At 42.8% G+C, this 16,627-nt stretch overlaps 1 protein-coding gene across 2 annotated transcripts in view; it reads left to right on the top strand.

Annotated features, from left to right (window-relative positions):
- ARID1B (AT-rich interaction domain 1B) overlaps positions 1 to 16,627 on the top strand; it is a 143,654-nt gene that overhangs the window by 59,929 nt on the left and 67,098 nt on the right. For both annotated transcript variants that reach the window (XM_015427298.1, XM_015427297.1), the window contains exon 6: positions 13,879 to 14,024. In XM_015427298.1, the coding sequence (XP_015282784.1) occupies positions 13,879 to 14,024 (146 nt within the window). The remainder of the gene's footprint in view (positions 1 to 13,878; positions 14,025 to 16,627) is intronic.

Here is a 16,627-nt window from a genome sequence, read left to right as displayed (position 1 = left end):
TAATTGAGAGGGCGGTGGCGACACAGCTACAGGGCTTTATGGATGACACTTCCATGTTAGATCCCTTCCAGTCTGGCTTTCGCCCAGGACACAGGATGGAGATGGCATTGGTCACTCTGACTGATGACCTCCAGAGGCACCTGGATTGGGGTAGTTCGGCAGTGCTGTTGTCATTGGACCTGTCAGAATTGGGGTAGTTCGGCAGTGCTGTTGTCGTTGGACCTGTCGGCTGCGTTCAACACGGTTGACCATCAATCGCTGCTCCACTGCCTTGCCGACTTGGGAATTCAGGGACTTGCCTTGCAATGGCTTGCTTCCTTTCTCCAAGGTCAGGGACAAAGGGTGGCACTAGGGGAACAGCAGTCCAGGAGGCACCCACTGGAGTGCAGAGTGCCTCAAGGGGCAGTGCTTTCCCCGATGCTATTTAACATCTATATGCTCCCCCTTGCCCAGATAGCCCGGAGGCATGGACTGGGGTGTCACCAGTACGCTGATGACACCCAGCTCTATCTGATGTTGGGTGGCCGGTTGGACTCTAGACCAGAAGATCTGGACCGGGTGTTACAGGCTGTGGCTGGTTGGCTCAGGCTGAGCCAGCTGAAATTGAATCCAGTGAAGACGGAGGTCCTGTGCGTGGGTCAGGGCAGTTCGGGTGTGGGGGCCCCACTCCCGACCTTCGGTGGGGCACCATTGGTGCCAGTGCCAGAGCTTAGGAGCTTGGGAGTGGTCATGGATACCTCCTTAACAGTGGAGGCCCAGGTAGAAGCCACTGCTAAATCGGCCTTCTACCATCTTCGGCTGATTAGGCAGTTTCTTCCCTTCCGCAACCGCAACAACCTGGCCACAGTGATCCACACGATGGTCACCTTGAGACTAGACTACTGTAATGCTCTCTACACGGGGCTGCCCTTGTCGCAAATTGGGAAGCTGCAGCTGGTGCAAAATGCAGTGGCCAGGCTTGTGATGGGCCTTCCCAGATGGGAGCACATCCAGTCTGTGCTGAAGGCATTGCACTGGCTGCCAGTAGCATACCGAATTCGCTTCAAAGTGCTGGTGCTTACCTTTAAAGCCCTACATGGCCAGGGTCCGACATACCTGAGGTACCGCCTTTCCCCATATATACCCCAGAGAGCACTGCAGTCAGGGTCACAGAATCGACTGACCCTCCCGGGCCCCAAGGATGCCAGGCTCGCCAGGGCCAGGGCCTTCTCAGTGGTGGCTCCTTACTGGTGGAACGAGCCCTCGGAAGAGATCAGGGCCCTGCGGTATCTTCTACAGTTCCACAAGGCCTGCAAGGCAGAGCTCTTCCACCAGGCTTTCAACTAGGAGCCACCCTGACTATTACCATACGAGCCCGGCCCTCAGCCTTAACATCTGGCCTATACCACCGTGTGACTTCAGAAGACCACTGAGTTGGACTGTCTGCTTGCAAACATTTTTAGTACGCCACCTTAAGTAACTAATGAAGGATTACTAGCACTTTATGATTTTATGATTCGTTTGAATTGTTTTAACTTGATTTTATGTGGTTTATTGGTATTTCTGTACCAACTGTGTAAGCCGCCCTGAGCCCGCTCGCAGGGAGGGCGGGGTACAAATTGAATATATAAATAAGTAAATAAATATAAATATATAAATAAATTAAAATTTTCAGAGTTTTAGAGATAATAAACAAGACAGCTTGGTCCTACATGTTTCAGTTTGTTTTCTTACCTCAATGCAGTCTTTTTAAAATATATCCTAGTGTACCGAGAAAGAAAACTCCTGTTGAATCATTACAATGATCCTAATTGTTCATTATGTTAAAAGGTCATGTTTTACACAGAAAAGATGATCTGGAATGAATGAGGAGCATAAGTGCCCAGGGTTGTGGATGGCACCAAATTATTCAGGCTGGTGAAAACCCAAGTGAATTGCAAAGGGATCCTCAAGGATTGCTCCAGTGGAGAACAAAACAATATATGTGGTTCAATGGTTTGTAGCTAGTTGATGTTCTGCCAACAAAAAAGGGAGAAGAGACAATCTTGCCTGATTTCCCTCCTCACTGCAGCCCCAGACCACTGTGACCTTTTATCAACAAGGGCTTTGTGACACACACACCCACACACCAACCACACACACATCAGTTTTTCAGGCTCACAGGAGGAAGGGGAAGGAAGAGACTGATCTACTTCTGCTCATGGGAAACAGGCAGGAACAATGTCAGTAAATGCAAAGTGATGCACAGAGCTGGTGATGATTAGAGGAGAGGGAGATCTTAGGGAACTGATGACACATAAATGAAAGTATCAATATAGAGTGCAGGAATAGAAAAAAGATAAATTCAGTATGAGCGTTATTAAGAAAAGGACTGAAATATGAGTGTGGTGTAGGGGTTAGGGTGCTGGACAAGGATCTGGGAGACCCAGGTTCAAATCTGTGCCATGGAAGTTTACTGGGTGGCTTTGGGCCACTCACACACACTCAGCCTAACCATCTCATATCATTGTTATGAGGATAAAGTGGAAGAGAGGAATGATAATATAAGTTCAGACTCATTATGCTACTGGAATACTTGTTGTTCACGGGACAGCAGTGACAAACTGTCTTTGTGCCCCACTTGTGGTTTTCATAGAAGCAGGGGGTTGGATACTATGGGAAACAGGATGGTGGACAAGATGGATCTTCGGTCTGATCCAGCAGAGCAATTCCTATGTTCTTTCTGCACGTAGCTTATGGAAATCAGCATTTGTGTGGGTTTGATTGAAACTATGAGCTAGGGTTCTTATAAAGTCTAGGTGTGTCACCAGGCTTCGTTGAATGTGACCAAATTTTGGACAGAAGTTGTTAAGTTAATGAATTCTGGCCTTGTGCAGTCCAACAAATGGGAATCATTGTCTGTGCAGACTACAGCATGGACAAGTCCCTTGAATGAGTAGACAAACCAGCACAGTTACTTAAACCATAAGGGTACAAAGCAGTTCACCCTCTCTAAATCAATTGTAGCATATAATGACTTAGGAAAAGATCCACTGAATTCAGTGAGACTTATTTCCAATTCCACAGGCACAGGATGAGGCTGTCAGTCTTGGGCTTCCTTGTGTTTCCTACAGCTATTTGTGTTGGACTTGGTTTTAGCTTCATTGAAGTTGGGTGTTCACAGAGACGATTTCTTTATTCCAACTAGACTTTCACGTGTAGTGTAATCTGCTGTGTATTTAGTAAGAAATAATATTGCTATCCCTATCATTTTATTGGGGTGTTTTATGATATCTGGTAAGTCTCCCAAATACATTTTAATGCCACTTTTTAGAAAAATGTAGTCTACATTGTAGTCCTAATCTGAAGATTAAATATAATACATGTTGAAGTTATGTCAAAGTATCAAGATATAATGAAGTTTCTGAGCTGGAAAACAGTGACATTCTTCACTTAAGCAAGGGATAGTTCTCTGTTGTTTGGTGTGCATATAATACTAAACCATGGTTCGCCATTACATAAGCAAGTCTCAAACTCGTATGTTCCTTTCTCCCCGTGCCCTGGGATTCCTTCCCTCCCTTTCTCTTCTCCCTTTGCAAACTGGCCAAGCATGGTTCACCTTCATAGCCTCTGTGCATTTATGCCAGTGGGCTCCACACCTGAAGAGAGCCAAAATTTGGAACATTCTAGAGCTAGATTTTTAGACTGGAATTTCTCCTCACTTTTGAGCCCATGTAGCAGCATGTGTGCCCAGGGAGCTGTTGTTTTCTGCTCATTTCTTTTGTCCACTGTAGTGGCAGCATCAATTTGGGAACATTATTCTTAGAGAATTCTCTGTGAAATAGTGAAAAAAGCAGCTTTTGTCTTATTTCTTTTTCTCTTCTCCTTGTAGTCTGTGATAATATGGCAGATAATATTTCAATGCTGTCGAATGTGTGAGGGCAAGATGCCTTCCATAGAAGGGCACATTGGGTTGGATCCAGACGGTTTTTCATCATTTGGACTTTCCTGTATCGCCCCTCCTATTACAGTTCCCAAAATGCTGCCCCTGAGGGATATGGAATGCTGGGGGACAAATGAGGGTCTGCAGACGGAAAGGGGAGTTGGCAGAAGTTTTTGTTAGCAGAAAATTTAGTCTGGATCCAACCCAATAAGTGCATCTGATATCTTTCCAGAAGTCCTTTGGGAATAAGTCCTCTTGGCTTCTGATGCCATATGGTTCTGTCAGCAAAGCCTGCTGTCAGTATCAGCACCTCCAGTTTAGCCTTTGATTTTGACTGCACTTGGGTTCAAGTCAAGGATAAACAAATGATCAAAGAAGCTGCATTTCCCTCAGTCTGTTGGAACCTAAAAGGAAGAAACATGAGACGCATCAGCCCAAGATCATTGGTGTTCTATCCCTCCTCTAACCGTCTTGGTCCTTTCTTTGAGTATTTCTCTGGACCAACAGACCCACCTGAGCTGATTCTATATAAGGCGCAGAGAGCAGTGTTCCCTCTAAGCTGAGTTAGTGTGAGCTAGCTCACAGTTTTTTAGCCTCCGGCTCACACATTTTTGTCTTAGCCCGGGAAGGATGGCTCCAGAGCAAACTAATTTATGCAACAGCCAGATCACTTGCTCACAACTTTGGTGCCACTAGCTCACAAAGTAGAATTTTTGCTCACAAGATTCCACAGCTTAGACGGAACATTGGCAGAGAGTTAACTTTTTCTCAGAAGGACAATGAATTGCCATTTGCAAGATACCCTCCATCCCTCCCACCACCTCGACATGATTTGTCATGTGATTTGCCACAGGATCTCTGCTAACATTGAAGTTCAGTACCAGTCCCTGGAACCATGGGTCAGCTCCTTTTGTAACAGTGTCTTAATCTCCATCAGAACTGCTGCAAATGTATAGGCAGACTCTCCTGCAGCTGCTTCTAATCACTGGACTGAATACACAACTATTCTCAGCACAGACACTACCCTGTCACCTCCAGTACTGAAACTCCCTTTACCTACTTTGGTCCTTATTGAGCCTTCTTTGCTTCTAGTCACTGAAGGGCCACCATTGTTTTATTTTATTAATTTTTTATTTTATTGGATTTGTATCCCACTCTCCCTGTCTAGCAGGCTCAGGTCAGGTTCCATCAAAATACCATATACAATATACAAACAGTTGAAACCATTAAAAACCAGAGGTCATTTCGGGGGGGATCGCAGTTCCCCTGGGTGAGGTACGGGGGCGGGGCACATGACGAAGCCCCGCCCCCTGCTTCCGGCCACCCCGCTTCCGGCCCTCATTCAGCCAGGAGGAGGCAGGAGAAGAGGGAGGGTAAGTTGCTTCCTCCCTGCCTCTCCCCACCCCTGCCTGCCTGGGGCCAGGGAGGGCCTTGGCGGGGCTTCCTTGCACTCCCGCCGGCCTTGCAGGTCCACCGCCAGGAGCTGCAAGGCTGGTGGCGGAGGCTGGGACCTTTTGGGGGCGGGGTGTGTGGCCTTATGACACACTTCCGGTGATGTCAGGGGTGTGGCATATGCTAATGAGTTATGCTAATGAATTCCACTAGCTCTTTTTCTACGAAATGACCCCTGTTAAAAACAATTTAAAAGCTCAAATAAAATGTGATAACATTCTAATAATTCTGATCCAAGCCTCAACAGATTAATTCTGATCTAATAATTCTCATTCTAATAATTCTCATTCTAATAATTCTCATTCTAATAATTCTGATCCAAGCCTCCAACATACCTGAGGGACCGTCTTTCCCCATATATACCCCAAAGGGCACTACGGTGAGGGACGCAACATCTGCTGGTGAGCCCAGGCCCCAAGGAATCCAGGCTTGCGGTTACTAGGGCCAAGGCCGCCTCGGTGGCAGCTCCTACCTGGTGGAATGAACTCCCGGAGGAAATCAGGGCCCTGCGGGACCTTGCACAGTTCTGCAGGGCCTGCAAGACGGAGCTCTTCCACCAGGCTTTTGAGTAGGAGCCACCACCACCACCAATGAGTTTGGAAACAGCGGGGTATGGGAGTGGCCCTGTGATGATCGAACTGCAGCACTATGGCGTGTGGATACCACTGAGTTGAGATCTGACTGAATATCCTCCGGATACCATCTTTAAATTGACCTGTGACTATCTTAAAGCACTTTATTTTGTAAATATTGTAATTATGCCCGCTGCCTCAACTAAAAGCCTGGCGAAAGAGCTCTGTCTTACAGGCCCTGCAGAACTGTAAAAGATCCCTCAGGGCCCTGATCTCATATGGGAGCTCATTCCACCAGGTAGGGACCAGAGCCAAAAAAGCCCTGGCCCTAGTTGAGGCAAGACAGACAGCCCTGGGGCCAGGGACCACCAAGAGATGATGATGAGCTGATTGTAAAGTCCTTTGGGGCTTGTAGAGGGAGAGGCAATCTCGCAGATATGCAGGCCCCTGGCTGCATAGGGTGTAAAAATGCAGCAAGGGCCTAATTTAGATCAGGACCACAGCAACAGGGGAGGAGGGATTCTTGCCTTCCCCCCACACACATACCTTGAATCCTCCCGACCGGGCAAATAACATTCCATGTAACCCCCCCCCCCCCAGTCTTTCAGCTCCCAAAAATGGCATGGGGAGAAGCAAGAGCCTCTGCTCCCCCTCCCAGGTTCTGGCTCCATCATCTCCAGTAGGATGACTGGGAAAAGATACCTTTCTTAGAGTTCACATGGTAGATAATACTGGAAGTTATCTAACTCACTGTAGGGCAGCTTTATATATTTCAGGTTTCATAAAACTGTGGCTGCTTTCTGGCAATATTTCAGGTAGCTAAGTAAGAGTTCTTTGTTTCTCAGACATCCATACAAACTCTCACACTCTCTGTCGCTTTTGTATCTACTACTTTCCTTAATAGCTGTATCTCCCTAGAAGCTCATATTGTAGCAAAAAGGAAAGGTTATATGAAAATAGTGTGCAAGAGACAGTAAGAAAATCCTAGCAGGGAAAATATGTTCGCAGATCTCACCCCTGAATTGCTCTCATTATAATAACCCATTTGATGTCAGGGTATGACAGATTATAAGCTTTTTACAGCTAGACCCATCTCAAGTCAGATTTAAATTAAGTACTTCTGGTTATTGTGCAGGTCAGTGTGTTTAAATAACAACCCTTCAAATCATACTTTGACATTTAAAAGAGAAAAGAAATATTGTCATGTGGCAGACCTGGCATGGATAACGTGCAGGGTAATTTGGTCAGGGCGCTTGTGATTTGTGAGTGCATCCTAACAGTCATTTTCATAGTTTGTAATCAAATAGTCAGCCTGAGAGCATGTCAGGGATTTTTATTTTTTTTAAATAGTTGCTGCTTAAAATATTGCCCCCTGGAGAAGCTACAGCATGTTCTTTGTTGAAGCTGGCAGGAGCCAGTGATCTAGATCAGTAAAAAAGTAGAAATAGGGAGCAAATACATGCCTGAGGGCCCACACAAAATAAAGGAAAATACTAAGCTGAGCCAGCATGTTGTAGTCAGAGTAGGGTCTGGGAGACAGAGGTCTGAACCCATATTCTGGAATGGAAGCTCGTTGGGTGAACTTGAGCCAGTCACTCTCTTTCGGCCTGCCCAAATGCACAGAGTTGTTGCTGTAAGGATACCCTGGAGGGGGGGGAGAACAATTTTTTAAGCCTGTTTGGGTCCCCACTGGGGAGAAAAGTGGGGTATAAATACATAAATGAATAAAATGCTACACACGTACAGACACCAGCTAATCTGACTTTGCAGGAAGAATGGTTTTTATTTTGGTCCTTCCAGGAAGGTTAACTTCACATTACAAAGTACCTTCATTGTGGGTCTTCCTTCATTATTGCCCTCTGCGTGGCACCTGCTGCTCACACTGACTTTCATCACTAGTGAAATTTACAAGGATGGTACTATGCTGTCCAATAGGTTATTCAGTATTATAGAACATCTTTTTATACATACTGGCAGCGCGGGAGCTGCTGCAACACAGATGAGCCAATGGGGTAATAACGTGGTACTCCTCAGGCTGTGCTATGGATCCCCCACATGCACGGCAGTACTGTCCACTTTGTAGGGGAGTCGGTGCGGAATAGCCTCCTCCCATGTGCCGTGTGGCTGCTTACATTATATCAGGGATACACTGGAGTGCCTCCCACCCAGCCAATATAATGTAAGAAAGGGATCGTTGATATTTAGCTGAGGTTGAACTAGCTGAATACTTTAGCCATATGACTGGCAGCCAGAAATCAGCACCAAGAGACTGGCCCAGTCCAGTACCTTTACAGCTGCTTCTGCAGGCCCAGATAATGAGATATAGAGCTGTGTGACATTCACATATTGGTGATAACCCATTCTGAAGCTTCGGATAATCTCAGCTAAAGGTTTAACAATGGTTAAGGAGCATTGGGAGTACAGTGGACCCTTCTGCTCCTCACACATCAGATGTCAACTACGTGACTGTTATGTGGAAACTTTGGTTATAGACCTCTGGCGCTAGACATCCTCTAGGCAAAGTGGAAGGAACTCTCCACGGAAATCCTTAGTAAAAGGCGAAAGATTTATGCAACCACCAGAGTATAGTGGAAGGAACTGAGAATCCTTTGACCCTCATCCCCAGCAATGGGACAGAGATTTTACAGTGGACAACCATCTTCCCCAACAGCATGCTGTAAAGGTCTCTAAAAATATATAGGTAGCTACTGAAAAATATATGCCCAACAAACCAAACCGAACCCTCACTATCTCAGAAAGTCCTGCTCGTGACACAGTCACAAGTCAGCACAGTTTCAGGTTTTCAGGTACAGAGTAGGTCTGTTTCCTCTGGCAGACCTTCCACCCATGCCAGAGACCTCAAGTCATGAACAAGAGGATAGAAGAGGCCTCTCATCAGGTGGCTGGTTACTTGGCTTCATTTCCCCCCTCTTGATTTCAGCTAGCAATGCCCCAGGCTAACAGCTAAAGGCCAGGAACTCTTTGGCTGTGGCTCGCACCAGTGGCCTGCATCTCAGGCAAGTCCTGTCTTAAATAGGTACCTGGAAAAGAGGCTAATATGGTTTAGAAATGGGTAAAATGATGTATCCTACTGTGAATTCAGTAATTCACCTGGCAGTAATTTTGCATGTGTGAGAACCTGTGAGGTTTCATTAATTCCTTTCAGCAGATTCTACATCCTATGTGTTTTGAAGTTTTCTTTCCCACTCCCCATCTTATTATGTCTAATCATTGGCACTGCCTAACCTTGGGTAAAAATCCTGCTTCTGTTGCTCAAAAAAAGCACCCACTGGCTTGCTTTTAACCAGGGTATTATGTTCAGAGTACTGCATGTGGCTCATTGAATTTGTTCCATGCTTGAACAGTTAGGCTTTCATCTGTAAATGCCACTACAGGTTTAGAAACAAGCTTTAAACACCTCAACAACTAATCTTAATTTAGCCTCAGTAGAGTTTAGGTTGGAGAGGACAGATTGAAAGTGTGTTTTTAAGCTAAGTCTCTTTCAGATAGAGTAGATCAAATAGCCCTTTGTTGAAAATAAATGTTGGCAGAAGCATATGATCCTCTCCCTCTTTTTTAAACATAACTCAGGTAACTGACAAATAATGCTATGACCTTAAGCATATATAAATATATTTAGCAATGTCTTTGGGACAGATTTATTGGTGTTTATGGACATGGAAGTTAATCAAAACAAGTCTGGTGATCTCAGCTCAGTTCATAATGGACTCGACAATGGAAGCAGCACTTTGTCACGGTCAGTTACCTTTTATTCAAAGCAAAAGCATTTTGGAGTAAGAATGAAAAGATAGTGTTCTGGCACAGTGTTGCTTTTCCTGGCACAGGCTGCCATAGAACAGTTTAGTCAGCTAGGACACCAGATCACATCTGAGTTGGTGGACTTTTTCACCCATCAAGGCTGCTTTATCCGACTTCTACCCTTTGGTAGGAGGAGCCTTGTCATTTCCATTCTTGTTTTCATTGAATTTAGGAACACAACCATCCATCACCCTCCTTCAGCTAACATTTAGCCCTAGGCCTAGTGGTCTCTTCAGGTCTAGTCCTTTCAGAGTTACAATAATTTTTTTCTTGCCGCACCCACTTTCCAATGCCATTGGAACCCGTTGCCCATCACCTGGTCTTTCCTTCATGACTTTTGCCTTCTATCTTTATGAGTGCAAAAAGTTATATGACAGGTTACTACTGGGAGTAGATTAGCTTCCAGTTACTGGAAGTATTGCAGAAACAATGTCACTCTTCAGAGTGCTGCCCTGAAGTGACTTCTGAGGGAAGACTATTATTCAGTCTCAGAAGCAAGCTACATGGAAGTTAATTGTAACACAAATACAGCAGGGGAAGAATCCCTTAGGACATATCTAGATCCTCTAGGGCTTCGTTACACACAGGTACAAGGGGAAGAGATCTGCCTGCCAGTACGTGATATTACCTCTGGTTACAGTCTCTGAACCAGATGGGTCATGCAAAAAGAGAAGGGAGGGAGGTATCAAGTTTGTATATGGTAAAATGGTAAAAATAAGGTAATATATAGTAACAAGCACCAGTCCAACCATATTTTCTCAGATGGGTCTTTCTGCGGTGATTAGCTGAAGAGCTGTGATTCTGTAAAGTAATGTATCATAATGGTAATAACTAAGATTTTTGCATTATTATAGAATCTCAAAGTATGTTTTCAAATAACTGGATTTCCCCCCCACTTTCTGTTAATTACGAATGCCTCCAAATTAAGTGAGTGGGTCCTACTAAACTTGTAGGAACCAATAGCATTGGTATGTATAGCATCTACCCTCCTTTCTGTTGATGGTACTGTTGTTTAGGTTGTTTAGGTTTAGGTTGATTTTTTTCATACTTTGATCAGTGGTATGAATTGGATTAGGATCCTATAGGCATTTGGTAAATAGCCTTTGAATCATTTTTTGAGAACTGTAGTTTTTATTTATTTTTTTAAGCTGCCTAGAGTTTTGGAGGTGGATTGGGGATTAGTTGATTGTTTTTTACTTTCTGCTTTGCATTGGCTATGTAACATTGCAGTTGTTAGATATTGGAAATCTTCTTACGTATTTGTTTCTTTTCCTAGTTAACATGGCAGAAGGTCCCCCAAGGTCTGTATGGACAGAACTTTCTGCCTTCGTGGAACCCCATAATTAGAGAAGCTATCTATAGGGTTACCAGACATCCTCTTTTTAGAGGACATGTCTTCTCTTTTTTTGGTGCCTATCCTCTTTTGAGCTCTTTTTTAAAAAACTGATGAAAATTTCCTCTTTTGGGGTTGGAAGGTTAGGAATATTCCTAGTTAGTAGCAATTATCACAACTTAAATAGCAGGGGTATTTAAAATGAGATTTGTCATAGTGATCACTTGTTTGAAGTAGTCAGTTGGGAAATATGCCCTCTTTTTTGCTTTTCAAAATATGGTAACCCTATATCTGAGATGAAAGATGTCAAATTAAAGATCACTAGTAGCTGTTTGTTGATGTTGGAATAATACTTCCTTAAAGTTGCTTGGAATAATGCTTCCTTAAAGTTGCTTACCCGATTAGAGATCTAAAGTCTCTCTAAAGTCAAATTTCCTTGAAGTCTTAAAAAGAAATGCACATGGATCCATACAAAGTGCTGGATACTCAAAAGTGCTATTTATACAATGGTTGCCCTGATATAAAACACAAAATCAATTTGGATAAGTAGCATTTTCAGTTAGATGGCTGTTGTTTCATTTCTGTTTTTGCCTTAATGCACTATTTATTCCTAGTATAAAAGGTATTTGTTAATGCAGAACAGGTACATAGATGTGAGGGGGGTAACACCTAAGCTTGTTCTACATAACAGTTTTGACCACATTTTTAAAGGTACAATATTTACATAAGAAAAGCTTGATTTCACTAAAAATATTTCAAAGTTGTTGGCAAATGGTGTCATCCATTTTTCCCTTTGTCTTTTTCCCTATGGAGAATTGTAAAAGTATGCATTTTAAATATAAACACACACACCCCAGTTCATCATAAGCTTTGTCAGCAGAATGACATTGTATGTCAATTGGTCTCCTTCACATCAAAGAAAATCCTTTGCTTTCTTATACAGAAGAAAAGTTTTTCTTCTATACAGCAGAGGGCAAAACTGACTTGAAAAAAATTTCACACTTTCTCTGGCACTTTGAAGAAATGCATACAGCATCAAGAAATCTTAAAGCTGGTGTTTTCTAACCTTTTCTTACCCCAACATTAAAGTAATTTTAAAAATGTCCACGTATCTTTGAGTGTTAAATTGCAAAACTAACTATATGTGTTTTCATTGGTAAAGGCTTTTGAAAGAATATTGGGGTGGGGGGGGAGATGTTAGGACAACATTATTCACTGTTGTGTTTTTCCACTACTGGAGATACGGAGGACAGCATGTCCCTTTCCTAACCATATTGTTTATCAGAGTACAGTTAGAGTAGACTGCATTTATTTTATCTGTCCTACCCCTGTTTTGTGGTGTTGCTTGGTATTCTTGGTAATGGTAGAATCTTTCCTCCCACCCAGGATCCTTAGACTTTTTATAATATCATGTTTATCTTTTTGCATGTGTGAAATAGCTGTCACAGATAGCTATCATGAGATTGTACAGAGCATGCTTCAATAAAGTAGGATTAAAAGTTGATGAGTTTATCAGATTTAGTTACTCTGAGTAGAGTTTCCAGGTTCGGGTTGGGAAATACCTGGAGATTTGGCGGGGTGGAGCTTGAGGAGGTTAGCATTTGGGGAGGGGAGGGGCTTCAGTGGGGTATAATGCCATAGAGTCCACCTTCCAATGTGGCAGTTTTTTCCAGGGGAACTGATCTCTGTCACCTGAAGGTCAGTTTACAGTACAGTCCTAAAAAAACTCCATCCTTCTAAGCCTGTTGACTTCAGTGGACTTAGAAGAGTGCAAGTCTGTTTAAGATTGTTCTGTTAGGAGATTTACAGATAGTGTGACACCTTATCCAAAGCATATGTTTATCTTTGCAGAAAGCATTAAAACCAGACCATATAACCTCTCTTATATAGAAACATCTGAGAAGGGCTGGGGACTCATTTTGGTCAAGATAAATATTTGTTCATAAAAATAGAAGATGATGACATCCGTGACTTTTATACCCTGTGAACATTTCTGCCTATGGATTGGAACTTTACCATAGTTCCCTTGGTGCTAGAGAATACTTCCCTTTATACCACCAAACATTTGAAGCATAATAAAAATTTTAGTCCTACAACACCAACTCTGAGGGCAAGGAGCAATATTCCTTGATTTCATTCATTAGTTCCATTAAAGCCATTTCAAGAGAACCCCCAAAAGGTCTTGTGATACAGCTGTGCATGTCTATAGTTTTTGCTGCTATCCAGAGTGCTTTTAAAAATCCCACTTAATAAGCAACCATAATTGTTTTCATGCAGAAGAAGTATCAACATATTTGTGTGTGCGTGCGTGCATCCTTTCATTCTTATTATGGCTTGCTTTTATAATATGGTAGACCAAGTGGAATCAAAAGAACTTTCTTTTTCTAAAAACATTAATTTATACAGCCTCCTCCTACCTACACCAATGGCAAGCACTCTTTTCTCTTTTCTGTGCTTCCATCATGTTGTACATGCGGCCATGCAAGAACCTCAGCCTCTGTACATAATATTAGGCTGTGTCCATGTCAAATTAACATGTATTCCATTTAAAGATCTGCATGGTTATTTGATATTAGCTTGGACTGTAGACCCAGCCTGAAAATGAGCTAATTTTTAATTCAATTAATATGCACCCAACAAATAGCTCTCTTCCTCACTGCAGGCAAACACTAACTGGCTGCCTCTTCTTTAGGTATCTGAGAGTGCTGAAGTATGAATTCTCTGACTAATTAAAGTTCCTGTGCAGTAAGAAAGATAATGAGAGCTTGTGCATGTGTGTATGTGCTTTCTCTTTACCTCAGGCAAGGCAGCTTTCCTGTCATGAATCAAAGTGGCATCATGGGATCCAGCTCTCCCTACAGCCAGCCAATGAACAACAACTCCAGCCTGATGAACCCTCAAGCTCCTCCTTACAGCATGGCACCAAACATGGTGAACAGTTCCACAGGTAATGGTGGGTAACATTTCAAGAGTAGCTGCCTTTGCAAAGGTGGGATCCTTGAATGGTACAAGGAGTTTCTCCTTGGCAGTTGTAAACGTGCCATATAATGTGAGGGTTTGCATCTCTGCTGTCTCTTCAAATCCTCTTGTATTGTTTCACATAAGCAGAGTATGGCCACTTTGGAAGTTGGTTGGTCTGAAAGGAGACAGTCTTTTGGTAAAAATGCATCCGTGTTTTTGAGGCTGATGGCGCCACGATTTAGCAATATTCTTGTTATATTTCAAAAAACAATTGACAGTTTATTGGGTTGGAAATAGTAATCAAGGTACCAAGAACTGGTAACTTCAACTGAAATTCAGAATTGAAGTGTTACTTTTCTGGACATCCCAATAATTATATTTTGCCCATTAAAATGTACAAAAATGTAAACATTAACCACAGGATAATTTTACACTTACTTTCCTTGCAGGAATATATGGCCACGGTGTCTGTTTCTCTGTGGGATTGTTCAAATGCTCATTTTTATCATGTAAATCCTGAAACTTGAACTTCATAGCCGCAAATTTCTTCTCTCATCCTCATCTACTATTTTCATCCATCAATATATTGTAATTATGGTTACCAGCCCCAGCATGGCAACCAGCAGAAGATTGGAGGCAGGGATGTGGGAGGGTGGCCCATCATCCAATGGCACCCATTGTACTGGGAACCAAGATGTAATTTCTTGACTGCAGTAACAGATAAATTGCAAAAATTTTCTGACACCGATAAATTAATATTTCTGCTGTCAGACGCAGACCCTACAGTTTCCTATAGGGTAGCACTCTTCGCCTTAGCAGCTAGTAAAATCAGGGCCAAGAACATAGGAAAATGAAATGAAATTGAATTTTAAATCGGCAATGTAAAACGGCAATGTGTGCGTGTTTCTGGAGATGGGTATCTATATTTAAGATTTTAATAAATTTAAATACTGAATGTGCAGATTTTAGAGCTTATTATATTTTAAATTTAATTCAAATTCCAGTGCTGTAAGTTGTCTTAATTTGTATATTGTTTAAATTTTAAATTGTAATGGCCATTGGCTACACAATAAATGTTACTACTACTACTACTATCATCCAATGGCATGATATCACTTCCAGAAAAATCCAGACATCACATCACACCTCTCTAGGAATAGGTAAGTTTTTGGCGATTCCTAGGGGGACTGATGTAACTTCTGGGGGAAACCGCAACCATTTTTTAATTGTTTTTGTGCTATTGCCTTTCTGAATGGCAACAGGAAACAGCAGCTGGGGGTGGGGCCTGGAAACCCTAGTTGTAATGTGTACTATTGCATAATAACTAGATAGTTTTCAAGACAGTATAGCAATATAATTTTTGTGGGAGGACAAGAGATTCAAGCCTCTACTAAAACTGCTGGTGCTGTCATCCTCGTGAGACTTTTAATTGGGTTTGCTTTGGACAAGATCAAGACATTCCTATAATAACGAAACTGGCTGTTGAGAGAATTACTGCAGGGGCAATAAATCTGGAGTAAATTGCATCCATAATTGACAAATACATACTTGTCAAGAGCATATTAAAATGCAATGCAAATCAGTGTTATTACTAGTTTGACTCGAACTGGGCTTTGACTGACTTAACACTCTGTAATGGACAGACAGCAGATTTAAGTCTGTAGTCCAAAAACACATTGTATTCCTGTTTATATCAGATAAATAAAAATAGAATCATAGAATGTTAGAGTTGGAAGAGACCTTGCAGGTCATCTAGTCCAACCCCCTACACTCTGCAGGAGCATAGCTGGAAGATGCTCTACATACCTACAACATACCCAAAAGATGGTTGTCCAGCCTCCACTTGAAAACATCCAGCGAAGGAGCATCCACCACCTCCTGAGGCAGACTGTTTCACTGCTCAACCACTCTTACAGCTAGGAAGTTTCTCCTGATATTTAGCCGGTAACGACTCCCTTGTAATTTCCACCCATTAGATCTTGTCTTGCAATCCGGAGCAAGAGAGAATAAATCTGCTCCATCTTCTACATGACAGCCCTTCAAATACTTGAAAACTGCAGTATTGTCCCCTCTAAGCCTTCTCTTTCCCAGGCTAAACATACCCAACTCTTTCAGCCTTTCCTCATAAGACTTGGATTCCAACCCTCTCACCATCCTGGTTGCCCTCTTCTGGACACGCTCGAGCTTGTCAACATCCTTCCTAAAACATGGTGACCAAAACTGGACACAGTGCTCCAGGTGAGGCCTGACCATAGCAGAATAGAGCGGAACTACCACCTCTCGTGATCTGGACACAATGCTTCTGTTAATGCATCCTAAGATTGCATTAGTTTTCTTCGCAGTCACATCGCACTGCAGGCTCATGTTTAGCGTGTGATCAACCAGAACACCCAGATCCCCTTCACATGTGCTGCTGTCAAGACAAGTCCCTCCCATTCTATATCTGTGCCTTTGATTTTTTGTACCTAAGTGTAGGACTTTGCATTTATCTCTATTGAAATTCATTTTATTTGTCTCAGCCCACTGTTCCAGCCTATCTAGATCATTTTGAATCCTGACTCTGTCTTCTTCAGAATTAGCAATCCCACC

The sequence above is a fragment of the Gekko japonicus genome, unplaced genomic scaffold (assembly GCF_001447785.1).
Source record: "Gekko japonicus isolate JY-2015 unplaced genomic scaffold, Gekko_japonicus_V1.1 scaffold1576, whole genome shotgun sequence".
Lineage (NCBI taxonomy): Eukaryota > Metazoa > Chordata > Lepidosauria > Squamata > Gekkonidae > Gekko > Gekko japonicus.
Note: the sequence above shows the minus strand (reverse complement) of the source record. Positions and strands in the feature narration are given on the sequence as shown.